The sequence below is a fragment of the Carassius auratus genome, chromosome 45 (assembly GCF_003368295.1).
Source record: "Carassius auratus strain Wakin chromosome 45, ASM336829v1, whole genome shotgun sequence".
NCBI lineage: Eukaryota > Metazoa > Chordata > Actinopteri > Cypriniformes > Cyprinidae > Carassius > Carassius auratus.
Window position 1 is genome coordinate 14615308 of NC_039287.1, and position 19792 is coordinate 14635099.

The following is a 19792-nucleotide window of genomic DNA, read 5'->3' on the forward strand; positions in this document are numbered from 1 at the left end:
GTCAGCTCTTTGGACAAAGGTCTACTTTCTGCATGATGTATTGATTTTAACCCACCGTGTAAGTGCTAGAGCACCTTGCTTATTTCCACATTATAGTTCATTGTACAATACACATATTTAGGTTCTGTGCACTGCAGTATTTCACCATGGGTTGTTTTTCCATCCCCCACCAAAAAAAAAAAAAAAAAAAAAATCAAATTTTTGGGGAGTTGGCAGGTTTAGTTCACATAAAAGCAGTGACATCAGTGTCTAGTGGTGTGACATGACGTGCTTGCTCTGAAACTATTTTACATGATACCCCCCCTCCCCCCAAATCTAAAGAAAATAATGCATTTTATTATTTTATGACTTCACAATAATTTTAAGGACGCCGTGGAATATTCATACTTTTAAAACAGGACCTGAAAAAAAACGGCAGGGACTAAGTTAAGATACTCTATCGCCATCCTGTGGTTGTACATACAAAGTACATCGTGGAGAACAGTAGAATGTATTCTCCGTGAACTCTTTTCAAGTACCATAAGTAGCATCATTAGTTTGTTGTAATGCGACTCACTTAAAGCAAACAGAGCCTGCGGATTCCGAGGGGACCACAACTCGGTGGATATTTCTCGCCACACGGGCATTTCTGCTCCTTGTCTTCATCCAATCTCCATCTCAGACGTCTGCGCCGCAACCAACCCCCATCGCTCCTCGACATAAATGACGTTTGACATTCGAGGCGTGCCTAAACAGTGTTTGAATGACAGTCAGCCGACCAATGAACGCGTTCGTTGAGTAGAGAGTAGCCAATCATTGACATAACACCTTAAACCCGGGTTTCATCAAGCTAGGTTTTGCGGTCTGTTTTGAGCCAGGAAAAAAATGGCAAAGATTATTAGCACAGCCTGCTAACATATACTTGTGATAGCAGGTTGGCATTTAGTCGCTTAGTGAGTTTAGTAGTAAGGAGAAGGACATTTCTACCCTAGTGACCAACATCTGGGTATGTAGTCGGTCAGTGAACGTGTATGAATGTGGCTTTTGGCGCAGGCTGGGACGGCAGCTACAGGGATTAGCTGTACGGGGAGCTCCTGCTAGCAGTGCAATGCTGACATACCTTCAGACGGCTTGCTAATTATATCAGAATCGGGAGTTTTGGTGTGACTTAAATCGGAAAAATCGTCACCATTCATTCACGGACTGCTTTCCAAAGCCGAGACCTGTTTAAACAATCCGACAGTGAAGCGCTTGAGTTAGCTGGCTAGCCTGCAAGTACAAGGTTAGCTGCTTAGAACGAACCACCTGGACCCGATAACCATCGAGAGAGGTAAGAAACCCAATTAAACACTGCATTACTAAGTTAATAGGGATTTTAGCGTGACAATCGAACAAGCGGCTGGTTATTTAAAGCAGACTGACTAATGTTAGCTATTTATTTATAACTAGAGAGCTATGCACTCTAAAAGATCAAAGCCTCTGAGGTCGATTCGTGTTTACGCGCTGTTAAAGACACGATCGTGCTTTGATTACAAACATGTCATTCCGTTTCTGACATATTTGCTCAATTGATGGTATTCGGAAACGCCTTCTTCATGTTGCTTCATGGGATAATGCGGGGAAACGAGCACTTGTTGTTTCACTGTGCCATGAAGGTAATTGTGTTTTCTTCACAGATGTTGAGTTATAGTCTTGGGCTCCTGTGAGAGCCTGATCAGCCTTTGATGGGTTGAGAACATCATCTCACTTTCCAAATATGAAGTGATTTTATTTTGATTTCCCCCTCTCAGCTCTTTTAGCAGCTTGCATAAGCCCTTTTTGACATGTCCATTTGTTATGTTGTCCAGAATGTGTTCACTGCCTGGCTCGATCTTTGAACATAAATCCTAGAAAGCAGTGTAGGGTTTGTCACCTTCAGGTTTTCTTTGGCTTTTGCCGTTTTTACCAGGTCAACAGTCTTGTTTATTGGTCTTGTCTTTCAGGCTCTTGGGAATGCAATATACTCCACACCTGTTTTTGTTCCACAGCTGCAGTCATGCGTTTCACGACTGACAACTGAGACTTTTCAGGCCTCTTCTGATCTCATGGTTTAATGTCTGGTAGTGTTTATATTGAGGCAGGACACACTTTTATCTGTCAAGGAATTGCAGAAAGTTCATACCAGTCACACTTGCTGGGATACAGAAAATGTTGTTAAACCTCGAGCAATGGGAGTGACTTGTAAAAACTGTCTGTAGTAATGATCATGATTTGGGTAAAGCCCATTGGAGTACCTGCCTACAATATGTAGAAGGAAAGTTTGCTGTCTTTATAAACTCAGATCCAGTGTTCACTTTGTCAAATCAATGAGTCAATGTAAAGGACAACTGTCTGTATAATGGTTGTAATTTGAGTCAGGCGTTCTAATCATTTAAATGAGTCAATTGTATGGTTCAGGGCCCTTCCTTATAAAACAAACACAGACTCAAACTCGCAGTATGTTCTTTAAACTCGAGGCTTGTGAAGCTTGAAAATGGTTTCTTTGGGGCAAAAATGTGTTTGCTACTCATGAAGATGGAAAGGATAGAGTCAGGTGTGTCATGTCACATCAGATTTTTGAACAATTTGATTTTAAAACAAAATTGTGTTTTGTAAAATTAAGTTGCTCAATTATTAGATTTAAAAAAAGTCAAACATTGCTAAAATTGTTAATATGCATTTCAAAATTTGGTCAGTTCAATGAGAACTTTCATGTTTTAAGCCGTCTGTCCACTTTCTCTGACTTTCACTTGTGGCTGTCCCTTTTTGTCACACAGAACTATCAGTTTGTTCGTGAAGCAGCTGTTACCCTCCGCTTTTTCACCATGGTAAAAATATTGAATGTAAGAATGTATCCTCAAAATCTGCCAAAATGTTTAAAAGAAAAACAGTAGTTTTTTAGGATCAATCATTGTAAATAATTCATATTATTAAAATTATAATTGTGGTTATACTTAGGATGTTCATAATTGCCCTTTTAACAGAAATGGTGCAAAAACTTGTTGCTGCTGTTTTTTTTTTTTTTTCGCTCTTCCAAAAGTTTAACAGAGAACACCAAAGCCCTTTTCACACTGCACGTCGGACCCGGCATATTGCCGGAACATTGCCGGGTCGCCTTCTATGTGAAAGCAACCACGTCCTGGGATTGAACCCGGGTCGGGGACCTAGTAACATTGCCGGGTTCAACCGGGACGAGCGCTGTGTGAACAAAAGCCAGATCTAATGCCGTGTCGAAGCGATGATGCACGTTATCGCGCGACTCTTTTACCGGCTATTTTGAAGGAAGATCAATGTTCACGATGAAAACATATGTGCAAACTGTAATGAAGCAGAGATCAGTTAGTTCCTCACTTTCCTAACATTTTCGACTCGTACATTACACATCACGCACTGATGTCACATGTCGTTACGGGATCTTTACGGGTTGTGTGTAAAAGCACGCACATATCCCGGGTAATCACAGGCAGTGGGAAAGTGCAAAATCTTGCGACCCGGGAACAATTGCCGGAACACTCTACCCGTGTGTTTGCCGGAATGGCAGTGTGAAAGGGGCTCAAATGGATGAGAACTGCCACTAGTGTCCCTTCAAGAAATAGGTGTGGGGTGATGGTCAGGCATAGAAATATAGGATTTTTAGTTTGACCCTTCTAAATAAACTCCAAGAGAGAGGTTTAAAACATTTGAGCAGGTTACAGAACCCTTGCAGCACGCTTCAGGATATGTTAGCACAGCAGCTTGTGTGGCGAATTAACCACCGAGAACACATTGTACGCTCTTTGTGGGATGACATCAAAAATAAATTGCTGTTGGCTGAAAAAAAAAAAAAATGGATCAGTGGTGTGCCATGTCCTGTTTGTGATGTAAGGGAGTGTAATAATTTGGAGCTGCTTTGTCACCTTGAGAGATGGGACAACTTTGCACAGTAGTAACAATTCCTGTATTTTGCATGGGTGTTTTACTGGACGTTGTAAGAGCGTCAAGGTGTCCGTTTGTGAGCCGAAGCTTAACTGAATGTGGGTCATGCTGTCGAACAATGATCCTACACTCTTAAGTAAATGTATAACCAAACCCCTTCAGTAGACGACATTTTGCGCTTTAGAACAGCCAAGTCAAAGTCCTGACTGCCCAGCTGACATTTTCTATCTTGACATGACGTGAGGAGTTTAATAGTGCAATCTATGAACTCTGAAGAAGGTGAGCTTACATTTTATGTTCAATTAATAGACTTCTCTTAGCAATGTATGGAAAGTCCTTGTGCATGATATTTTGAACATCTGATAAACAACTTGTTATCTTGATTTATAATACTGTAAGATGAATGGGGAATAAATCCTGGACCGTTGTTATGTGTGTGGTGCTTTGTTTCTTAGCACTTTAAATCACAAGCTCGTACTGGCAGGCTGTTTAGGACTATATTAGAGCACCATAGTGTAAACAAATCTGCAGAATGGAAAAGCAGCAGTCGGCTGTTCTTTAAAGTTCACTTTTACATAAGGCTCTTGTGGTCTTAAGTTTATCTCTGTTTTGGTAAGGCATCTACAGGCTGCATGTGGCTCATTGTATGAAAAACAGATCACTGAAACCTTGTCACTATGGTGTTTAGTTGATGTTATGATGTCATTGTGGTGAATTTTTATATTTAGTTTGGGTTGACATAATTGTTAATCCTAATTTACTTTTCTTAAATGACTTGTTTTTTTATTTATTCATAAGCAGCAGTGAGGATGGCAGAAACGCTTCCTTAAATGGCATGCCTTTGCCTCCAAAGTCCTTTTAGTTTATGACTGCTGTTATGACAGCCTCACATCTATCAGCCTGATAACTGTCAGCTACGCACTCAGTGGTGAAATTTATTAGTAAAGAGTTTTTGTGTGGCATGAGATCTTGCTTAAAGGATTAGTTCACTCTTGAATTAAAATTTCCTGATAATTTACTCATCCCTATGTCATCTAAGATGTTCATGTTTTTCTTTTTTCTGTCGAAAAGAAATTAAGGTTTTTGAGGTAAACGTTGCAGGAATTTTCTGCATATAATGGACTTTAATGGGGATCAATGGGATGAAGATCCAAATGGTAGTTTCAATGCCACTTCAAAGGGCTCTACACAATCCCAGCCGAGGAATAATGCTCTAGTCTAGAGAAATGAATCCCCATTGAAGTCCATTATATGGAGAAAAATCCTGTAATGTTTTCCTCAACCTTAATTTATTTTTGAATGAAGTAAGACACGAACTTCGTGGATGACATGGGGGTGAGTAAATTATCAGGAAATTTTAATTCAGGAGTGAACTGATCCTTCAAATGTATGTCATCATGGCCTTTCATTTTGGAATTAGTTCTCTTTTGCTTCATTTGTTCCACAATTATTCATAATTTCTTAAATGCCAAGGGCATTTGTCTTTTGTAAAATTACATCAGTCTACACTGGATTGCATAAGTAGTGTTTGATTTCATAATGACTGCTTTTATTTGTGTTATTAAACACTGAATATGGAACCAATGGTTCTATCAGTAAACCCATGAAAATTTTTTTTTAGGAGTTTTTACCCTGTGGCAAACTTTTTTTTTTTTTTTTTTATTTGTATTTTATTATTTGTGCAAATTAGTCCTATTATTTTGACAACTTTAAAGAGAGCAAATATGCAGATTAAACAGAAGAAGGAAAGAAATGCAAATAATATGAGGCCAAGGCAGAGCAGATGTAATGGTGCAAACATTCAACCTACCAGATAAGGAGACTTAAAGGAAAATTTGGTCTTCCTTACATTAACTTTCAGACGAGTCTTGCTTTTTCTTGTCAGCATATACGAGGTTTTTAATTTGTAGATGTTTGCTTGTCATTGTTGCTGATGTGAGTTGTAACTGTGGCTCTGAGGACTCTGTGTTAGCCAACACCCCTTGCAGGAATCCAGAAGAAAGCGAAAGGTTACCTAGATCATTAACTTTGAGCCAGTGAAGGCTTAGGTCACTAGTAAAGTAATATACTGTTCTGTAAATTGAGAAAAGTGAAAAGCCTTTGCAGTGAAATGCAGATGTATGGATTAAAATGATTAGTAAACTGGTTAGTTGCTCATTTTAATCTCATTAATGTTAATTAATAAATGCGTGTTTTATTATCTAATGCATTATGAGTAGGGATGCACGATATTAGATTTGTGCCAACATTTGATATGCCGATATTTTTCAAATTATTTTGGTCAATTGCCGATGCTGAAACCGAAATATATTATCTTTTGTTTTGAAACATCAACTCTCTCCTGTGCAGAATTTTTCTTAACTTTGGTTAGTTTTGAGTTGAAACCTTGACATTTTATTCGTGGATTTAACATTCAAGTGCTCTTTTTAATCATACTTACAGGTTGTGATTCAGAGGAGGAAGAAGCTGGTCCAATTAAACTGGGTTCTGATCCTTCAATAACAACCAACTTCTGAATCCCACATTTAGGTTGCTTTAGTAGCAGTCATCATTAAAATGACGGGGACGCAAGATTGGGGCATAGCTGGTTAAAAATGAACTTAAACCATTAATTCTTCACAACCTTGTCCTGACTCCTTTGGCAGTAAAAATAAATAAATAAATAATAAATAAATAATAAAGCGTCTTCTCTACATGATGCTATGCACAGCAATCCTCTACAGTGTTTGAGGGAGGCGAGGCGGTTCAAGTTCTCCCAGGTACTACTGAAATATAGCTACAGTGAGAACACTATGCTGAACTCTTTTATTTTATTTATTATTTGAAGGCCAAGTGTGTGTGTGTATGTGTGCGTGTATATATTAAACGTTTGAAATAAAGAAGTTAATGTTCAACTTGTTAAGGTCACATCCATAGACCCCCTGAAGATTTTCTCTGATGAACAAAGTATCTGCGCCTGCTGTGAAATTAATCAGCTTTCTGTTACTGCCATCTGGCTCCTACCATAGTAGAGTTTCAGGATGGTAACATTTTAGCTGAAAAGACAGGTGGAGTTGGGAACTAAGAACCCGTTTGTACTTTGTAGTCAATAGGAATGATGTTTTAAGCACCTAGAAAAGAAACCTGGGGGATATTCCAGAAAGCTGGTTATGTGACATACCCGGGTATGTTTAAGAGTAAGTAAGTTGAAAACCTCAACTTTCGGTTCCGAAAAAAGGAGGTAACTTTCAGGGTATGTTATTTGTCACTCACTCTCTGAAGCAGGTTATGTTCCAGGGTTAGTTCACTTCAGCGAGCCTTCAGTGGGTGTGACAGATAACGCACAGCATTATATACTATAAATATATATGTAATATTGGATATATTAATAAGGAAGCACTAATATAAGTAATAAGGCAATATATTATTCTAATTGTATTGGCATATGTAAGAGTTATCGGTATAAATACTATGTAGGTAATGTTTTACTTAATATATATTTATATATTAAATATATAAATTTTATTTTATTACATTTAATATTATCTCACACATGGATCGGCATTTTCTATAATGTCTAAATTTAAATCAAAATACATATGACTAAATATATACTGATATGACTAAATATAAAAGAGCATAAAACAAACAGTATAATTCACAATCTCAAGGATTAAATGGAAATAAATAAAAATTGCACAGCCATCAATTAGGTGGCGATATGCACTAAGCATGTAAACAACTAATGAACAAAAGAAGAAGAAAGAAACAGCTTGGCGCGCTTTTTCGTAGCGTCCATTTCTATAGTGACCCGTCGATTCGTCGCTCTGTTGAGAATGTCTTGAGTCTTAACCAGGAACATACTCTGAGTTGAATTAACTTACTCCCGGATGTGTTGTTGGAACCACATACCTCGAGTCAGCAAGGTTTGGGGTTAATCAACCGAAAGTTCAGGGTTTAGTTCAACAGTAAGTTAACCCTGCTTTCTGGAATGCACCCCTGAACTCTTGGTTTATCAGTTTGAATGAGTGTGATTCACTGACTTACTGAATCTCTCAGAACGGTTCTTGACTTATCCATGCAACCTCTAGTCATTACATTCAGTCATGTACAATTATAAATGAACTAATTGTTACTTTAAAAAAAAGCATGGAATGGTACAACAAGCGTAATTTTCAATTTGTTTTGGTTTAGTTTTTGGTGTTATTTTTCATTTTAGCTTGTTTTATGGTTTAGGTGATTTTATTTGGTTCACTTTTCTTTTTGAGTGTTTGTTTATAGGGTTTTGGGTGTTGTTTTATTTGTTTTTTTATTTATTTTATTTTCATTTAATTTTTTTAAGTGTTTTTTTTGTTTGGTTTTAGTTTTTGGCTTGTTTTATTTGTTGTCGCTCATCTGTTTGTCCACCGTTACACGCTACTCCTCCCCATTCGAGGGGAGATATGGCCTTGCTAAACACGTGTCCCCCCCACCTCTTTCTGCTACTCCTCCACTTCCTGCTCTGCCTGGTAGCAGCACTAAACCTGATCACTTCCTGTCCCATCTGACCCATGGTAATCCCAGCGCATGGCATTCCTGTGGGCGTGTTTTGAGCGCTTACATAAGGCAGAGAAGCCTCAGGGACACCAGCCTTAGTACAGTTTAACCTGCTGTTTACTAACATTACATTTGAAAGGCGGGCTGAGGGCTTGAGTGCACATCTGGCATTTAAATTCATAACCGCGTGTCTGTGATGCCTAAAATGCCTATTGCATAGGAAGCTCACTAGCTTTTGTCACTAAGATTGAATGTTCTGCTTCTCAGTAAAGCCAAACATCTGAATATGTCTTCCCTGCCATTCACAAATCCTCTCCCGTGGCCTCATGGGATATCAAAGTGTCCACTAGTTAAATGTTTCAAAATCTCAATGGAAGTAGTAGGTCAGCCAGATACTTTTTGCTTACTTTTTTATGAATACAGACATGCTGCTCTTTTCCCATAGTATTCTAGTAGGGAATGAAAAAGTCCATTCAGTTGGTTGCATTAAGACATGGGTCTTAATGTCCTTTTTTCACATCTGATTTTTTTTCCACTAATTTATTTCCTGTTGACTTTAATTTAAATTTAGCTTAATTTTATGTGATTTTTCATTCATTCTGCACATTATCACTGACTGGCCTCTGTTTTCCTCTTTCTTCGTCACCCGTAAACTCTCTCTGGCACAGGGCTATGTCTTCAGCAGCCACCACAGCCCCGTCGGTGGACAAGGTGGACGGCTTCACCAGGAAGTCTGTCAGGAAAGCCAAGCAAAAGCGAGCACAGAGCTCGTCCCAGTTCAGATCTCAGGACAAGCCCATAGAGCTGGTGCAGCTACCTCTGTTGAAAGGTAAACCGTGTTTACGTGGCCAGATGAAGATAATGGTTTGCTGATGTCATAGTGCTCTGACCTAGTTTTATTGGTCTGATAGAGCTGATATGGATGGTTGTACTATAATAACAGAAAAGGAAAGCAACAAACTGATTTTATTTTTTATTTTTATTAGTATTTTATGTCTCTTATAAGGTTGCATTTATTTGAAGATATCCACTGAAAAACAATGTAATATTGTGAAATATTATTATAATTTAAAATTAGTTTATTTTGAGATATTTAAAAATGTTATTCCTGTGACAAGATTCCTTTTCAGCATTATTACTTCACTCTTCAGTGTCACACGATCCTTCAGAAATCATAAACATTGTAATCATCATTACTGTCACACTTGATAAATTTAATGCATCTTTAATACTTTTATCCAGCAATTTCTTTTTTTAAATGTTTTACTTTGAATGTTTTAATAAAAAAAAGCCAGTTCTTCTAAAGTGTATTTTATCACATTAATCATGAACATCTTAGACTAACATTTGACATCCACACAGTATCTAAATATATTTATGAACAGTATATCTATTGTTTTATCATTTAAAAACTAACAAACGTCTTTGAAGTTTTGCTGTGTGCATATGCTGTCTGTGTAAAGTGGTTGGATATGGCACATATATTACCTTGTCTCAAATGGCTTTTCAAACTCAAGCCCTATCAGCTGGAATATTTAGAGGTCAGATGAACCTCCAAGCTGATGTATTTAAGGCTTCCTACCAACACTCCTGAAACATGAGACAGAATACAGTAGGAAAGTCAAGGAGATTGATGTAAACAATTTGTTAGTATTCCTCTGGATTGTTTTTCATTAACTTTCTCTTTCTGTCTGTCTAGATGTTTCTGCTCAGGAGCAACCAGAGCTATTCCTCAAGAAACTGCAGCAGTGCTGTTTTCTGTTTGACTTCATGGACACACTGTCTGACCTCAAAATGAAAGAGTATAAACGGTCCACCCTTAATGAGCTGGTGGACTACGTCACCCTCAGCCGGGGGTACCTGACTGAGCAGACCTACCCCGAGGTGGTCAAAATGGTGAGATTTAACGTTTAAAAGCACACTCTGTGATTGTAGATTCTGTTATTGTCTAGTTGATATGCCTATATAATTAAGAGAATCTCAAGTGTTGTCCCTTCTCATTTCTCACAGGTGTCCTGCAATATTTTTCGGACTCTTCCACCTAGTGATAGTAATGAGTTTGACCCAGAGGAGGACGAGCCCACGCTGGAGGCCTCGTGGCCACACTTACAGGTAGAAGACCATCGCCAGCATCAGCATTTTAAAATTGAATACATGTAAAAACATGTCAAACAATAAAAGTCTTATAGTTGAGATGATTGCAAGGTTTCATTTCAAGCACAGTTTTCTGATATCAGTCTTCTTTTTCCACTTAAGCTCGTGTATGAGTTCTTCATTCGCTTTTTGGAAAGTCAGGAATTTCAGCCTAGCGTTGCCAAAAAATACATTGATCAGAAATTTGTATTACAGGTGAGTGATTGTCTGTGAAATGTTCTTTGTCTTCTCATCCTATCATGGATCAAATGAAGCCAGTATTAGCAGTAAAACAGTACAGATGTAGCAGTTTGAACACTTCAGTTGTGGCATTTTGCAGTCAAATCTTTTTTTGCATAATTACCACTAAACTGTACATTTGATTTGAGTCAATGGTTACCAGTTCCCTATAATGTTTTTTTATTTCTTTTATTTTAGTAGCTATGTAATAAGAAAGGTAATTAAGCAGTACGCATTGCTCATATAGTTAATAAAACTCCTCTTCTGAATTTCTAGCTCTTGGAGCTGTTTGATAGCGAGGACCCACGGGAGAGGGACTGCCTGAAGACAGTTCTGCACAGAATCTATGGCAAGTTCCTTGGCCTCAGGGCCTTCATCCGAAAACAGATAAACAACATTTTTCTTTGGTAAGTAACTGTCAAGTGTTTAAACAAGTGTTTGAACTTAAGTCGGTACTAAAAAATGGTAGTGAATGGCAGTCGGTATGAAAATGTGACGGTACCAGGTTTCTTTAAGTACCGGTGGTACCGAGGACCCGGTCAACCCGGTTCTTGACACATACAGCGCTATGATTTCCGCGAAGCATATAACGTGGACGGAAATCTCAAAACCCAGTCATGAAAATGAAACGTACATTTTAATATGAACAGGCACTGGATTTGTCAAAGTTAGCATAAATTAATCAAATCAAATCTACGTATGGACCAGTATCTGTAAATGTTAAGCTGCAGAAGTTGGTTGAAAAATTGGAGAAGCTGCATGTTCTGTGTGAATGAATGAATAGCGGAGATGTGCGGGTTTGTTTACTACATAGATTGTAGCGCGTGATGCTTGTAATGCAGTAATATCAGCATCTGCTGTCTAAATGAGGACATAAATACATAAACAACATCACCAGAACTGTTCTGCTTCACAAGCAATTAACCGTTTCATTTGTGTAAAACCAGTGTCAAAATAAAAGTAGCAGTAGTACATAAGGCATTGTGCTAGAAATATTACTATTATTTAGTAGAATGTATGTGATACTGCTACTACTGTTGAAAAAAGTTATAAAACTTTTTTTTTTTTTTAAAGAAATAACTCACACAATATTTTTCCCATGTTTACATTTTAATAGCAAATCCCCTTTATTTACCAAAAAATAAAATGTTTAAATTTAATTAATTAAAAGACAAATTAAATTTGGGTGAAACATTGTTTACTGTTTTTCATAATTGTATTAATTGTAGAAAAACTTTAAACACAATTGTAAATAAGTATAAAGAATGCCATTGGTTTTATTTTAAGTGATAAAAAGTTTTTTGTTTTTTTTTGAGCATATTTTTGTGTTTTGCTTTGGTACCGAAATTGGTACCGAAAACCGGTCACTGGTATCGGTACCGAATATTGAAATTTTGGTACCGTGACAACACTAGTATATACAAATTACACATTAAGGTGCTGACATACCTCTTTTTTTCTCTCCTGCTCTGACAGTTTTGTATATGAGACAGAGCACTTCAATGGTGTAGCTGAACTGCTGGAGATTTTGGGAAGGTATGTCATATTTTAGGACCCATTCTTTGGTTGGCAGTGATGTATAGAAATTTAAACCAGGAAATAGAAAGTTTTGAAATACATAAACACTGACACACAGAGGTCACATTCCTGTTTTATTTTACTCTACCCTGTCTTCAGTCCTGAGGCATCGAGAAGACTGAGTCTACTGCATATTATGAGTTTCTTTCATGGTTATGAGTGTCAGAACAGAAGTGAAGTCTCACACCACACGTCTTTGGTTTTACAGCATCATCAATGGTTTTGCACTTCCTCTCAAAGCTGAGCACAAACAGTTTCTGGTGAAAGTGCTGCTGCCTCTTCACACAGTGAAGAGCTTGTCTCTCTTCCATGCCCAGGTACAGACACTCAGCTTTTTGTTACATCTACACACGTCTGTGCTTGCTTGTTGCATTTCAGGGGAAGAAGAAATAGATTCATGTTTCCATGCTCGTTTATGAATCCAAACATTTGAAATGCATTTGTTAATCTGAAGTCATCTCTTGTAGCTGGCCTATTGTATTGTACAGTTCCTAGAGAAAGATCCCACGTTAACAGAACCTGTAAGTGTTATTTGTCACCATTATTTTCCTCATTCTTCATCAAGTTCCATCTTGTTTCAGTTCGTTTCTAAAGGAGTTTCACTAGTTGGCTTCTTTTTTTTTTTTGTGATCAGGTGATCAGAGGCTTATTGAAATTTTGGCCAAAAACATGCAGTCAAAAAGAGGTAATGCCTTCATTTTATGGAATTATTCTTGTGGATCGTCAATCCATTGTCCATTTTTTTTAATGATTTGCTCTCAGAATGAAAAATCTTTAATTGTTACAACTTCTACCAGAACATAATGTGTCTTAGCAAGTGATTTCTTCAACTAAATTCTGCATTTTATTTTATTTTTTCAAGAGGAATGCTTAACATGCTTTTCCTAAAGTTTTTTTCTTAACCTCTACAACATTTTATTTTGTAGGTTATGTTTCTTGGAGAGTTGGAGGAGATTCTAGATGTGATTGAGCCCACTCAGTTTGTCAAGATCCAAGAAATACTCTTTAAACAGATAGCTAGATGTGTATCCAGCCCCCATTTTCAGGTAAACACGCCACACCCTAAATCCTCCTTACAGACCCTATAAATATCTTGTAAAAGCTAAAACTTAAACGTGAAGATTTTCGAAAGTGCCCATCGCTGCAGCATCACAGGTTGTTCATTTTCTGTTCATAAGTGAGAGAAACCATGCTTCATATTTGCTCACATTACAAGAGGTGGTCGACGGATTTATCGGCACCGATAGTTGAATGCTAGAACAATCTTCAAAAATCCATACCGATAGTTTTTACTGTGTTGCGTCCATTGCTGGAGCAGCTGAAAAGGTGTTGTCATTATACAGTATGAGAGCGGCCTGTGGAGGTGGAATCAATGATGCCTCATAATGTTTGTTTTGACACGTGAGGCTGCGCGCTGCACAGAGCATGACACTTTAGATGACGATTTAAAGCATCGACAACAAAACCGTACGTATACAGTACATATTTTGAGATCCTTTGAGATCCTTAAAAAGTAATTAATTTGTTGACTTAATGCTGCATCAGTAAAGAAAAAAACAGTATGTTTGCTGTTATGGCTGAAATGACGCTAACATTAGCAGTACCTCAAGAGGTTAAAACAATCTGACCAAACAAACGTAAGTTTAATCCAAATGTTTAATGTCACTTTTGTTACCATCTATTTGCATTAGCTTATGTCCATACTTAAAGTTTGTGATGTGAGAGAGCACATTGTTCATGCAGCCAACAGAAATCTTGCCACACCACAGAGCTCCACTCACAAGTTTTCCATTAAATTGCATTATATTTGTCCCAAATCGTAGTTATTGTGCACAATGATTTCACCCTAGGCTGCAGGATTGTGTATTGTGCACTTTTCAGTGAAACATTTGTCACGCTTTTTCTTTCCTTTTTGCTCCATTTTTTTTTTCCAAACACTGAACTTCAAACTCATCGACGCCACTTTATTCATTCCTGAGATTTTGCCTGTTTGTTTTGGACCGCTGCTTGAATTGAATGCGATGTGTCCGGTGTGAGATGCCTGCGAGTTGTTCTAGATAAGAACAACTGTGCTGTCCTTTTTGTCTGGTGCACGAATGCCATATTTATATTTTGATCAGATAATCATAGTTTCACAAGTTTTCTAAAATGGAAACATATAATGTGCGAATATATATATGGATATATATATATGGATATATGTACATGTGTATATATATATGTGTGTGTATGTATGTATATGTATTTAATTTCAATGGCCTTTGTGTAGATATTTAAAGATGGCCATCTTTAAGCATGACTGTTTATATTTTTATGAAATTATAACACCTTACAATAAGATTCCATTTGTAACATTAATATTAATAAAAGCTTGTAGTATTAGTATTATTCGATGAACTAACATTGATCAGTGTATAATTCATATTTAATATTAATATTTTTAATCTATTTAAAAACTAATGCTTATTTATTTACAGCATTATTATATTTTTCATTCAGTATCTAAAAAAAAAATATTGGTTGATTTATCAGTTATCAACCGCTTGCTATCGGTAAAATCCACTAACGGTCGACTTCTAATTACCAGTGTATTGTGAATATCAGTACGCGATTTTGATCATTAATATCACAAAATTCCGTGCATAAGATCTATTAAATTTTTTTTTTTTTTTTTGCTTTGCTTTAGCAACATCAACTCTGCTTTCACTATTAAGTGTGGTTCAGCTACCTTATGTCTTTGGCATTAAAAGTGCAAGTGAAAGCTTCAGGTTCTGCAGTCTAAAATCCCTGTGTAGAACACTACACTACTGACATTAAAATATTAAGGTTCTGCAGTCTAAAATCCCTGTGTAGAACACTACACTACTGACATTAAAATATTATAAATGTTTTAAAATGGAGGTTGTTTTTTGTTTCAGGTGGCAGAACGAGCTTTGTACTACTGGAACAATGAGTATATCATGAGTCTGATTGAGGAGAACTCGAGTGTTATCCTGCCTATCATGTTCGCCAGTCTCTACAGGATCTCCAAAGAGCACTGGAACTCGTGAGTTTCACTAATATTTAAATGGATTATATGATCTTTGCATAAAAAAAGTCTTCAGTGTCACATGATTATTCTTATATGCTGATTTGCTGCTCAATATACATTGTTTATTTTTATTATTTATTAACCTCAATCTCCTGTAGGACATACTTATGTGACCCTGGACCACAAAAAGTCGCTGAGGTATACTTGTAGCAATATCCAAAATACATTGTATGGGTCAAAATTATAGATTTTCTTTTATGGCAAAAATGATTAGGGCATTAAGTAAAGATCATGTTCCATGAAGATATTTTGTAAATTTCCTACGGTAAATAAATCAAAACTTAATTTTTGATTAGTAATATGCATTGTTAAGAACTCCATTTGGACAATTTTAAAGGCGATTTTCTCAATATTTAGATTTTTTTTGCACCCTTAGATTCCAGATTTTCAAATAGTTGTATCTCGGCCATTGTTCTATCCTAACAAACCATACATCAATGGAAAGCTTTTTTATTGACCCTCATGACCAGTTTTGTGGTCCATGGTCACATATCATTATACACTTCATATACAATTACTCAAAACAACATGCACACACAAAAAATATTCCAATACAATGTTGAAAACAGTTGTGCTGTTAAAACCCTCTGAAGTCCATTAACGCATATATGCGTTTTGAGTCATTTTCTCCGGATAACCCCGAAAAGAACTTAAATTACACTCTCAGTTTTAATCGTACAGATAAGAGCAATACATCAATCGAATCTGTAAAGGGTCTACTTTTTTTTGTATACAGACATAATAACAAAACACCTTTGTGCACTTATAAAATAAAGATAACAAACAAGGTATGCTGTCTGCAGTGTTTGTCTCCGCTGATCGTCATGTACAAACATGTCATTAAAATGAACTGTAACTCCGTGAATACTCAACGAAGAGATATGAGAGAGATATCTATAGAAAGCCTGAAATGTCTACTTTTAAACTAAACAGGTGCTGCCGAACAAATATTCTGAGATAAAGTAATCCATATCCGATTTCTATTTTTCATATCTCCGCTCATTATATCTAATGTGACCACGCCCCCGCGCTTAACGCGCTATTCAGATTCAAACTGAAGCGCGCGGCTTGAATACGCCCACACAGAAGAAAAAGCAGCGAGACTGTTCTTCAAGTTTTTATTTTATTTTACTGTTTGCTTCGCGATGAGAGGAATAAGACATAAATCACTCCAAAAAGATGTGATGTGGTTGAGGATTTGAGAAATGGATTTCCTCAGAAAAAAGAATGAAGCACTTTATTCAGCAGAGATCATAAACATGAGTAAGTCTCTTTTTATTTATTTGTACTAGTTTTCACATAACGTGTAAACATTTTACTAGTTAGACTTTTTCCAAATACTTTTTCCAAACTATAATTCCTGACTAAATGTATAATCAAGTGAAACATTCTGAAGTTTCAATAACAGTATACAATACTATACCATTCAAAAGCTTGATGTAAATAATATAAATGTGACAAATAGAGATAACTCTAACAAATGTAAAAACAATGCAGTTCTTTCAATTTATTCCCCCTAAAAAAAAACGGAAAAATATTCTCAGCTCTTTTCAACATTAATAATAATGATGATGATGATAAATGTTTTTTTTTTTTTTTTTTTGGTAGAAAATAATATTGTTAAAAGGATTTCTGAAGGATTGTGTGATTGGAGTAAGGATGCCTAAAAGATTGTTTGAAAGTCAGCTTTGATTGTCCCTAATAAACTGTTTAACTGCTCCCCAAGTGGATATTAAATTATGTTGTGGGATAATTAAATATATTCTTAATAAACTACAAACATAAAATTATATACTTTTATTTTGTTCTCACATTCTTTCTTGTAAGTCCTCCCTCACAGTGGCACAGTTGAATGAGAGGCTCATTATGCAGCTTATTATGCTGCCCTATGTCTTCTCAGGTGTAAATCACAATGATATTAATGATAGTTGACGCCTACTCGCATATGACTTTTACCAACAAAAAGTGTCTTAGAAAATTTAAATCAATATATTGTTTTCTGTGAGTGAGTAAACAAGATGATTTTCACATAATTTAGAAAGAAAAATTCTAGGCTACAAGCTCCAGTTCTCAACAATCCCGGGAACCAATGTTCTGTATGTGTTTTATGGCCTTATTCAAGTGATTTAACATTTTTTAGTTTTTCACTAACCATGCATAACTTTTTTTTCTCAAAAATACAATCATGTACATGCATGCATTTCACATATTATTATAGCCCAGTTTGTGCTGATTACAGTGATATTAGACTTTACCAATTTAGATATTTATAAGAAACTGAAAAAAGCACAAATATCAGGGCATGACAAAACTTCTCCAGGCCCCAAAAATACCCTTAGACTCCAGAGGGTTAATAGTTTTGTAGAAAACATGCTAGATTTATGTTGTTGTTGTTTTTCAGAATGCTTTGAATAGAAAGTTGAAAAGAACACCATTTATTAGAAATGGAAAGAAAATATTTTGTGACATTATTCATAAATTTACTTTAAATAAACCATTTGTGTATATTGATATTAACCCAGACATTAGTGTATATTGTTATTAACATTTTGATCAAAATGTCTGAACAATAATAACATATTGTTATTGTATTGCACTCATTCCTGAACTTGGTTTGATGAATTGCTTTGATCATGTCTGCTCTTCTCCACCATCAGGGCGATATCAGCTTTGATTTACAATGTCCTCAAAGCATTCATGGAGATGAACAGCGCCTTATTTGACGAACTTGCCGCCAACTACAAATCAGACAGGCAAAGGTAACAAACAATGTAACGTATCGTTGTAAACTTCTGCAGTTTACAAAGCAGCTCTTATAAGTTCTGTTTGATTCCTTCAGGGAAAGGAAGAAGGACAAGGAGCGAGAGGACCTATGGAGGAAGCTGGAGGATCTGGAGCTCAGACGGGGCGTCCAGAACAGCGATGGTGTCATTGCCACCTAACACAGACCTCATCTCTGCCCTTCTGTGTGGCCACAACCAATCCTTTTCTACTCTGCCACAGGGACCGCGTCCCTCTATTTGCTTCTCATGCTGCGTACTTTACCGCACACTCCCTCGTTCATTTCCTCCCTTTCAACAGCACTGTAAATAATCCTCTCCCTCTTTCCTGTATCATACTACTACGCTGAAAGAAAGATGAAAACAAAAACTGAAATTTTGAAGAGACTTAATATGCACTCCTCGGTGTAAAAAATCTTAAAATGATAATCAACTGTGGTCAAAGGATAGATTTAAAAAAAAAAAAAAAAAAAAAAAACTTTCAGTTCAGAAATTGTTCAGCGTCTCCGTGTCAATATATTGTGGAAGTACCCTGAGACTAAGGGAACTGTGCTCACCCTGCGATTAAAGATGTCTTATGCGAGGATCCCGTCATCATCGCAAATCTTTTTTTTTTCTTTTTCTTTTTCCCCATCCCTTTTGAAGAGAGACTTTTCCATCTAGACAGAATTTGACTCCCCTGACTCAGGGGACACAAACCAGAAACCCATGACGTGAATACAAGGAAAACAGTGGAGAAAAAAAAAACATTAAACATCCTCTCTGTGGTGTGCATTTTTTTTCTTTTACAGGATGATTGGCCTGGTACTTTACTGTAAAGTAGGGACATGTCCCTAACTCAATGTGCGAGATTGGCCGCAGTCAGCTATGGTGGTATACTTCACTCAATAAAGTGGACAAACCTCTCTGAGGACCTTTATTTTTTTAACTTGTGAACCAGGTTCAGATCTGGTCATAGTTTCATGCTGTCTGCTGTGGAGACTCTTGGGAATTTCAATGTGGAAATTCAGTAGTTACCAAGGGTACATCAAGCTCTGTTTCTCCGACATTAGCAAGGACTCGTGGAATTTCAGTGGCACACGGTGTTCAGAGCTCATCCAGTGTTTTTAAAATCGTTAAGTGACATTTTTCGTCAAGAACATTCTAGACTGCTTCTCATGGGCCATCCAGGTTTCCACTGCTCTGCTCCAATCGTTTTAATTTCAGGGTGGGTGGATGTCATCTACATGACTGAGCTGAGCAAGACAAGGTTTTTCTTTCTTCTCATGAGTGTTTGAAATGAAATCCTGCTTATGTTGGGATGTTTAGGGCCTGTGTAGGTAAACACTGATCCGGTAGGTCCTAATCTGTCTTCTGAGATACCAGCCACCAGGGCAGGCTAGAACTAAAAAGCACTTCGAGTTATAGTTCATTAGATGTTCTTGTGGGACTTCAGCCCCTTTTTCTTTTCTTCTTTTATTTGAAGTCCCAACAGTCGTGGTTGTGGATTTTACATGTGAGGAAGATGTATTTTATTATATATATATATATATATATATATATA

At 36.8% G+C, this 19792-nt stretch overlaps 1 protein-coding gene across 3 annotated transcripts; it reads left to right on the forward strand.

The window, feature by feature from the left end:
* The first annotated feature begins 836 nt into the window (after nucleotides 1-836).
* Nucleotides 837-19702, forward strand: LOC113063372 (serine/threonine-protein phosphatase 2A 56 kDa regulatory subunit epsilon isoform-like). Of its 3 annotated transcripts, none has more exons than XM_026233702.1 (14): nucleotides 838-1309; nucleotides 9096-9256; nucleotides 10127-10323; nucleotides 10438-10539; nucleotides 10684-10776; nucleotides 11077-11207; nucleotides 12277-12336; nucleotides 12587-12695; nucleotides 12846-12899; nucleotides 13013-13063; nucleotides 13305-13424; nucleotides 15297-15424; nucleotides 18127-18228; nucleotides 18309-19154. In XM_026233702.1, exons 2-14 carry the CDS (start codon nucleotides 9100-9102, stop codon nucleotides 18409-18411), a joined length of 1407 nt encoding a protein of 468 aa, XP_026089487.1. In that variant the 5' UTR covers nucleotides 838-1309; nucleotides 9096-9099; the 3' UTR covers nucleotides 18412-19154. The 3 variants fall into 3 exon arrangements, with proteins under 3 accessions (XP_026089489.1, XP_026089487.1, XP_026089488.1); XM_026233703.1 differs by lacking the exon at nucleotides 838-1309 and adding an exon at nucleotides 3907-4191 and having other exon boundaries at nucleotides 18309-19702; XM_026233704.1 differs by lacking the exon at nucleotides 18309-19154 and having other exon boundaries at nucleotides 837-1309; nucleotides 18127-18232.
* Nucleotides 19703-19792: the final 90 nt, after the last annotated feature.